The 9374-nt window shown below is 44.2% G+C and overlaps 1 protein-coding gene across 1 annotated transcript in view; it reads left to right on the top strand.

Annotated features, from left to right (window-relative positions):
- The first annotated feature begins 4925 nt into the window (after window positions 1–4925).
- The window catches only part of itpkb (inositol-trisphosphate 3-kinase B), a 24908-nt gene continuing 20459 nt past the window's right edge, over window positions 4926–9374 (top strand). Inside the window, 5 exon segments of the mRNA XM_060042002.1 lie at window positions 4926–5236; window positions 8172–8307; window positions 8637–8789; window positions 8903–9257; window positions 9357–9374. The exon segment at window positions 9357–9374 is cut by the window's right edge and continues 621 nt beyond it. Of these exon segments, the coding sequence (XP_059897985.1) occupies window positions 8261–8307; window positions 8637–8789; window positions 8903–9257; window positions 9357–9374 (573 nt within the window). The 5' untranslated portion in view covers window positions 4926–5236; window positions 8172–8260.

Here is a 9374-nt window from a genome sequence, read left to right on the forward strand (position 1 = left end):
GTCTTTATGTCATCGCCTATTATGTCACAACTTATGTTGAATTCATCAGCGTCTTTTAATGAGGACGGTCATTAAACAATCTGAAGAGTCCACATTTTCAATTTACACTTGCACTTTATTATATGCTGTTGGGTCATACTGAAAGCCATAATCACGAATATTCAAATAGCCTATTTACAGTATTAGTATACAATCATGCATGCATGTTTGAACGTCTGTTTGCAGTAGCAAATAGGTAAATCATGTTCTAGTCATTTACATTTACACCATTAATCTGTCAATATGGATTATTTCATTATGTATACAGCTGTGAAACTGCAACTTTTGAATAGGTTCACATTTGAATGTTTCTTTTCATATTTTTTGTATCATAACATAAAACAAATTTAAAAAAATACCTTATCCTATCTTCTCTTTAAGACAACCTCAACATTTGTGTTCTATCAAACACACTTCTAAAAATAAAGATTGGTGTGTGCAGACATACCTTGATATCTACATTATGTATACGCATGACACTCCAACATATAAACACAGGAAAGCAATTAGAAATACAGCCATTTACAATTTCCGATGTTGGCATCTAATGCCAATATTCACACAAAAATGAAAAGTATTTAAATTCCTGTGGACCTTTGTCCATATCTAGCTGTAATGTATCTAAAGTAGATCAATATTTTACCTGTTCAACTGGCACCTGACTCCAGGGGATAAGCAGGAAGGAATCACTTGACTTTGACACAATTCCTTTTCCTTTTTCTCTCTTTGTCTCTCAGTCTCTCTCTTGCTCACCGTCTCTCTCTCTTGTTAACTGTCTCACTCTCGCTCACTATCTTACACACTCTGTATGTAGTAACCAGAGACTTGTATGGATGGTCAGATAAATAACAATTAGAAAGAGGTGAGGAGAATGTGTGTGTGTGTGTGTGTGTGTGTGTGTGTGTGTGTGTGTGTGTGTGTGTGTGTGTGTGTGTGTGTGTGTGTGTGTGTGTGTGTGTGTGTGTGTGTGTGTGTGTGTGTGTATGAGAGAGACTGTGTGTGTGTGTGTGTTTGTGTGTGTGTGTGTGTGTGTGTGTGTGTCTGTGTGTGTGTGTGTGTTTGTCAGGTGTCAGGTGTGTGTGTGTGTGTGTGTGTATCTGTGTATCTGTGTGTGCGCATGTGTGTGTCTGTGTGTGTGTGTGTGCGCGTGTGTGTGTGTGTGTGTGTGTGTGTGTGTGTGTCCTCTCCCGAGAGTCGCCACCTTGTTGCGGCGGAGAGGCTTGTGTGTACCTGAGATCCAAAGAGCAATGCCGTCTGGAGCTGAGCTCCTGGTAGGGTCCCCTTGGCGGTAAGGTCGAGGGGGAGGTGCCAGAAAAGACCATAACAGCAAAGCATGCAGAGGATGCAGCAGAGATGGGCCATGCCGTTCGTTATAGCCCTGCCTCTGTCAAGGATCGTGTGGTGGCTGTCAGTGCACCAGTTCACGCACAGGCGTCGTCCTGTAGGGGTTACTTCATATCAAATCTGCTGTGCAAGTGGAGCTTTTGCAATTCTCCGCAAAAGGGTCTTTGAGAATCCAGATGTGCTTGCTAGGACTAAGCTGTTTGTGTCATCCTACCGCACTCCTCTATGGTGCAGAGACAAGGACAACATACAGCAGGCATTTAAGAGCTTTGGAGTCCTACCATCAGAGGCACCTCAGAAAAATCCTGCGTGTCAGCTGGGAAGAGAAGCGGACAAACATCAGTATCCTGGATGATGCAACCATACACAGCATCACCAACACTATCACAAAGCATCAGCTGCGAGGGACAGGCCACATCATACGGATGCTGATACTCGCCTCCCAAAGCAGGTACTCTACTCCCAGCTTTCAATGGGCCATCTCGAACCTGGAGGCCAGTAAAAGCGCTACAAGGATAACATTAGGACAAACCTCCAAAAATTCAACATCAACAGTTTAAACTGGGAGGACACTGCACGCACAGATCCACCTGGAGAAACTGCCTGAAAGAAGGTGCCACTTTCGATGAAACCAACTCCGACAGGCTGCAAAACTCAAGCAGTAGCAAAGGAAGAGAGGTTCACCACCAAACAGGCCCCCCAAATCCCCCGCCCCCCCTGCACCTCACATCAATGCCCACACTGCAATAGAGAATGTGGCTCCAGAATTGGCCTCTCGATACCCCGGGAGGACCATCATACTCCGAGTGATCGCCGATGATGATGGTGTGTGTGTGTGTGTGTGTGTGTGTGTGTGTGTGTGTGTGTGTGTGTGTGTGTGTGTGTGTGGTGTGTGTGTGTGTGTGTGTGTGTGTGTGTGTGTGTGTGTGTGTGTGTGTGTGTGTGTGTGTGTGTGTGACTTCTAATGTGTTTGTGTGTTTATGTCTGTATGATCTGGGTGTAGAACCTGTACCTTATCAGTTACAATTGAGAAGGAATGATTGAATTCACTATCTTTAATGCAGAGCTCTCAGGAACTGTTCCGTGTTTGTTTTGGTCATTTTGTTTTCACAAGGTTGTACTTTTAATTGAGGGTGTTTGTCAGTTTGCGCTTCTGAAACCATAGTGTCTCCTCATAATACATGGCTGCTTCTAATATAATGTATAATTATCTAGAAATTGAAGTGTCTAGAAGTGTGCGTGTGTGTTTGTGTGTGTGTGTGTGTGTGTGTGTGTGTGTGTGTGTGTGTGTGTGTGTGTGTGTGTGTGTGTGTGTGTGTGTGTGTGTGTGTGTGTGTGTGTGTGTGTGTGTGTGTGTGTGTGTGTGTGTGTGTGTGTGTGTGTGTGTGTGTGAGCGCTTCGCATAACAACATTGATGGATTTGCATTGTATTTGTGACATTGAAACTCTCCTAAGATTACAACGAATATGATATTGCTGTCAATCCTTTAGGTAACCCCCTCTTAGCGAATCTTGTGGCACTTTTCAAATAAAGCTGTATAGCAAGCAGTGTTGTAATCTCCTAAAGGGACGGACAGGCATCGCTTACAGCAAACCACAATGAAACAGGTCTTTCGAACTGTGTGTTGGGTTCCTTCTGCTTGTTTCTTTACTATGTACTGCAATAACCTTATACAGTCAGTAGAGGGCAGAACCAACCCTTTCCCAACTACAACCCCTTTGCTTAAATCGATAATAGCTACATTTTATTGAGGAAAATCGTATAGTCAACGTATTGTCAATTCCAGTTATACTTTTGTTAGGCTGCTTAATAAGTGTGAGTGTGTTTGACAATTCGGCCTTCAATTGAACATTTTCTATAGTGGTTGGCTGTGTTTCATCGAGGACAGAACAAGTTAAAGGGGTTAAGTTGCTGCAGCGCTTCAAGGGTAGTCTAGGTCTTGAAAAATTCAAACTCCGTAACCTGTTCTGTTCTGGCCTCGTGGAAACAATTTTTCCCCGAGGTAAGAATTACATTTCAGTTTCAGTTTAGAAATCCAGGAGAATTAAGATAAGCGGTTCTAAATGGTGTGCATTACGTCTTGGCCTTTGACTTTGTTAGGCTTCAGTCCTCTGAAGTAGAGGACAAATGTTTTCAATTCACTATATGATATAGGCTACAGGTAGTCTATGCGTATTTATGTTGTAGACCACTGTAATTTTTTGGTAGGCCTGAACCATAAGTTATTTAGTTTTTGTTTTTTTTCGCACAAAAGAAACAAGACACACATTCCCTCAAAGCTTAATCAAGTACAAATACACACTATACAAACAAAACTATTCAACGTAAACAAGACCTACATGTTAACATGCAGTGAGCGTTTAAAAAGCAATAAACAACCTTCTGATTTTTTTATAATTGATTTTAAAGACATACCATTTCCCTGAGTTTGGGAAGCAAAGAAATACACACATTTGTCTAAGGTAATTGGCCACAATGGTTTTTACTTAACGTAGTTTTGAATACAGGCGTATATGAGGGAATCAACCACGGCTGTTCATATTACATCATCATAACGGACAACACAACTGAGAAAGGAAATTTGTGAGACAACCACTTCCAAGACTAGAAAGCTTATTTCGTTGCAACCCATTGCCCAAGATCTTTCTTTAGGCCTACTCGCTTTGTTATAATAAAATCCGATAATATGCATAAGCCTTTATCTGAGGGATTCCCCTTTGCCGCTCTAGCAATAGGCTGAGGTATTCCCAACGCAGACAGATACACACGGACACAAACGAACACACTTTGCACAGACGTATTGTTTTATTTCCTGTGATAGAGAGAGAGAGAGAGAGAGAGAGAGAGAGAGAGAGAGAGAGAGAGAGAGAGAGAGAGAGAGAGAGAGAGAGAGAGAGAGAGAGAGAGAGAGAGAGAGAGAGAGAGAGAGAGAGAGAGAGAGAGAGAGAGAGAGAGAGAGAGAGAGAGGAGAGAGAGAGAGAGAGAGAGAGAGAGAGAGAGAGAGAGAGAGAGAGAGAGAGAGAGAGAGAGAAGAGAGAGAGAGAGAGAGAGAGAAGAGAGAGAGAGAGAGAGAGAGAGAGAGAGAGAGAGAGAGAGAGAGAGAGAGGAGAGAGGAGAGGAGGTTCTTTGTCGCTTCCTGCTTTTCAAACAGCAAACAACGCTTTACTATGATGAGAGAAGTGCTGGGCAACACATGACATCGAAACATTCATTGCGATACTACACATTAAAGGCATCCTTACACAGCAACCTGTAGAATACTACGTTCGAGAAGTTGCAACATGGTCGATTATTATGCGATACATCCGTTAAAGAGTCAAACTAAAAGTTATTGTCCAAGAAGAGCCGAAGCTGGAGAAGTGAACAACTAGTCGAACTCTTTTGGGGGGCTAGCAGAATATTTTCGCACGCCTTGTTAGCCCAATGTTTCTGGATTCTGGACTGGAGTAGGATGTACTTGGTGTGGATGGATCTCTCAGTAAGTGTAACCGCCGTTTGTTGGTCCGTCTATCCGTCGTACAAACGCTCTATTTCTCTCTCTCTCTCACTCACTCACACGCACGCACGCACGCACACACACACACACACACACACACACACACACACACACACACACACACACACACACACACACACACACACACACACACACACACACACACACACACACACACACACACACACACACACACACACAGATGTTGGTTTATACATGGGGGCTCTCTCCTCCTCCTCGGGTAGCACAGGGTGACCGTCGGTTCGAGGGGATGCCAGTTCAAACACACATTGCGTTGAGAAAAGAAAGTGGCTTGCAACGGGAGGTAGGTTAAGTAAGTTCAATGTCTTTCGTAAGTTCAATGTCTTTCGTGTTTAGTAATTTGAATGGTTTGACTGGTCAGCGGCTTGTTCCATTTTCACTTTCAGAATCCCCCTTTTGTTCTCCGTAGCCTATGTGATTTGGGGAGGACTAGGACTACTACTCTTTAGGCCTATATGTTAACTTAAACTTCATGTGTAATTGATTAAAAACGTTATAGGATGAAAAAACATTCTGATTATTGTGTATATCTATAGCCTGCCACGACCAATTACCCAAAGACAGATGGTCCTCTGTGAGTCGGTCGTGGTTTGATGAAAATCCACAGGTTGGCCATGCGTTTGCATAAACCACGCGGGCTTAGAAGCTTTAAACGACACTCAACCCACCCCGAATATGATGTTGGTACACCAGCGGAGTGTGTGGTAAAGCCCTGGAAGAAAAGTTGCCTCATTTATGGAACCTTTTTTTACATGCAATCAACCGGTAAAGGGGGCTGCATATAACACGATTAGGACTCGGCAATGTCAACACTGTCTGAGACACATCTGTCTGTAAGTGAACCCAGTAGAGAAACAGTTGTATGCAGGTTATTAATGCCTGATAGAAACATAAGGTTATCCAGGCCGCAGACTGCCAGTAGGCTAATAAACCTACCAGATATAGCCTATTCTGTTATGTCACTTTCCTGCCTCTTCTAACAAGTCCAACATGGGAGACCCCCCGCTTAAGAATGGAATTCAGTCATGGGACTTAAAGTGAGGTAGGTTATACCGTTGTTGTAGTTATATTTATATATTTTCTATCATCATTCATATGCAAATATGATTGATGTGGGCTGGCTACTGTGGTACATTCTTTCGCATTTTAGTTTGCTGTTAATCAGCTTTGTAGAGGTAGGCCTAAGTGATGAAGCAAACATAGGCTAATATTTGAAGTAATAGCGATGACCCCATAACGGAGGCGAGCACACAAGACTTTGCTCCAGTATTCAAACAGTGCAATTATTGACTTTTCTTATTTCAGTCCTTTTAGATGTTTAAGGTATTTGCATGTGTTATGTGCATGTGCTATATTAGTAAATTTGTTTGTTTTCGTATTTTTTTCCTGATTAAAGCAAATATACATATGTATGAGCGGTAAACAACATGTATATTCCTCCATACCCTACTCATTACCAGGGAGAAGTAGAGCCAACTAAGTGAAAACTATGATGATGGTGATACAGACAATGATACCGACTAAATGCTGGCTTTTGGATACTGATTGATTCAATGCCGACCGATTCAAACTGTCTCATCCAAGTTGCTCAAGAGGAGTGCTTATCTACTCCCGTTTAGTTTGTCCTTCCTTTGCCTGCATTTTTCTACACCAAAAGAGATTCCACTGCTCGCCTTGTTATTCCTCTCATTCCACTTGTCTTGAGTCAGGAGGAACCAAACTAGGTCATAGCGACATTCCATGCAGGAGGACGTCTGGTGTCTTGGTAAATAAATTAATGAGCAGACGCCAATTATCATAGTTCAGAAAATACTTAGTAAGCTTATCCAAATATATTGTCAAGGCGCTGCTATGTGTATAAGGTCATCACTTATCTTTATCTTAAAATATCTGTTATTATATATTTGAAGATTGGATTATAGTGGGCCTATTATGTTTTTTTTTTCCTGAAACAAACTCGATGACAGAATATGCATCCTAATAATATTGTTCATTTGTTATTTTGTTAAAATAACTACTGTGTGATTACTACCTTCAACTATGGTCACAGAACCCAAAGCCATGTTTTATGCCCACTTTAAACCAATTTCTGTTTCAGTTAAAACAGACCTTAGCTCAGCTGCTCAGGACACTGCACAGAGCCTTCGATTATAAATATCTGCTCTGCATATTCAGGTGGCTTACATTAAAAAATAACATACCACACCATGGCTAAAATACCTGGCATCAAGCAATAAAAAAATACTACAGTTCAATTGTTATAGTTATAATTCTATTCAATTTATCATTTGAAAGCAATCTAATGCCTAATTTCACCTCACACAGATACAGAGACAGAAAAAGACTTCCCCTCGGTCTCCCCCTCCTCCTCCAACTCCCTCTAGTCCAATCTCTTCATCTCTTCAGGGGATACTTTGTTTTTCCTCATGCTCATATCTTCTCATGAAAACAAAATGGGTGTTGTTCCCTAGGACTTAAGAGGCGCAGTAAAGACGGGCTGTACACACGGTAGCGCACGGTAGCATCGGTGTGGCGTGTCCACAGTCACACTGTTGTCAGGGTTGTTTGATCAAGCCCGGGCCAACTATGATATCTGACCATCGTGTTGGTTGTTTGCTCAGCACAATGCGTTCCATCGTCGGTTCCGCAAAGTGTTTATCATTCAGCACCTTGTCACTGTTATCAGTGCAGCCGTCTTAGATGTTTTTGACGCACACCCTTTTCTTCAGATTATTGTGTAATACCTTACAATAAGGGTACATTAATGAACAAGGCATTAGTTAATGCGGTAATAAGCATTTGCTCAAATTAAATTCACAGTCAACAAATAAAGTAATCCTTTACTAATGCTGATTATGTTTACTAAAGGTGCAGTTCACTGTGTACAAGCTGCTTGTAACTATTGCCCCAAGTGGAATTAATGTAGATTTCTATTCTTATTTGAATCAGATGTCAACTAAGGTAATGGTGTGTTAAGTATGGTATTCATTTATAAATTATTTGATAGAGTGAGGATTATTGTTAACCCTAACTATTTCTGCATTAGCTAATGTTAATTAATGGTTAATTAATGTACCCTAAATGTAAAGTGTTACCAAATAATTTCAATCAAAATGAAAGATTACCGGCCTACAGTGAACATGTTACAGTCCTGGTTTAAAACTGCAGCTTCTTAAAGTTTTCTAAGGTCATTAACTTTGTCTACATTCCCTGCTGTGGGTTTCTTTTTCTACTCAGACAATTTTCTAGCGCCAGTAACTTCCCAGCACTCCATGCAGCTGTAGGGGACTTTGTCTCATGTGTACCCAGCCATCGAAGCCCCTGGCCTGGCCGCGGGCATGGCAGCCTCTACCTTGAACCTCAATAGCCTGGGAGTCATGAACAGGTATGTTACGTCATAGTTCATAGTCACTATTATACTATGTTAACAGGGAATAAGGTAACTCTTGGTTAAATCAATATTCCTCTCCTCTCCTCCCCCTCCTGTCCTTTGTCGTATCCCCTCCTCTCCCCTCCTGTCCTCTCTCCTTTCTCTTCCTCACCTCCCCTCCTCCTCCCCTCTCCTCTTTTCCTTCTCCCCTCCCCTCCTCCTCTTCTACCCTCTCCTCTCCTCCTCCTCTCCTCCTCCTTTTCCTCCCCTCCTCTCCTCTCCTCTCCTCCTCTCCTCCCCTCCTCCTCTCCTCCTCTCCTCCTCACCTCCTCTCCTCTCCACAGCAGTAATAGATTTGAGAGCCAGAGCGCCGCCGCTAGTGCTGCCTCCAGACCGAGAGCCAACCACGGGGGGCGACCCGTGCTGCCAGTCCCCGACCGGAGCCCCTTCTGCCACCTGATCAGCGCCGGAGGGCTGTACAGCCCAGCAGCCCCAACGTAACTTCAGCAACCGTCAGCATGCAGTCATAACCTAACACACTGTGGCCCCACGCACACGGATGTTCCTCTGACGTCTGCCCCGACCCTGTGTCCCCCCCCCCCCCCTTCAGGCCAGCCCCAGCCATGGCCCCGCCGTGTTCCCGGAGCGTGCCTTCGTGTTCCCACCCTCCTCCTCCTCCTCTTCCTCCTCTCCCACCTCCCCCAACGCCACCTCCACCTCCTCCCCAGCGCTGGTCCCCAGGCCCTGCTTCACCGTGCGTTCCCGCTCGCCCTCCCGCGCCACCGGACCTCCTGGGAGTCAACGTGGGACGGCGCGTCCGACGGCTGAGCTCCCCCGGGGCGGTGGGGGAGGAGAGCGAGGCCGGTGACGGCGGGGCGGGGGAGGAGGAGGAGAGGGGCGGCGGGGAGGGGCGGAGGCGACAGGCGCAGCTGCTGCAGATTCACCGGGAGCTGCAGAACGTGGAGGTACCTATACGCCTCCCTGTGATTTATTGTATTTTCTTTGATTTTCTCTCCTCACATCTCATTGCATCTCTCCCCCCCCCCCCCCCTCCCCCCTTCCAGGTCATTAGAAAGGTGGAC

This window comes from Gadus macrocephalus, chromosome 21, assembly GCF_031168955.1.
Source record: "Gadus macrocephalus chromosome 21, ASM3116895v1".
In the NCBI taxonomy this organism is placed as follows: Eukaryota; Metazoa; Chordata; class Actinopteri; order Gadiformes; family Gadidae; genus Gadus; species Gadus macrocephalus.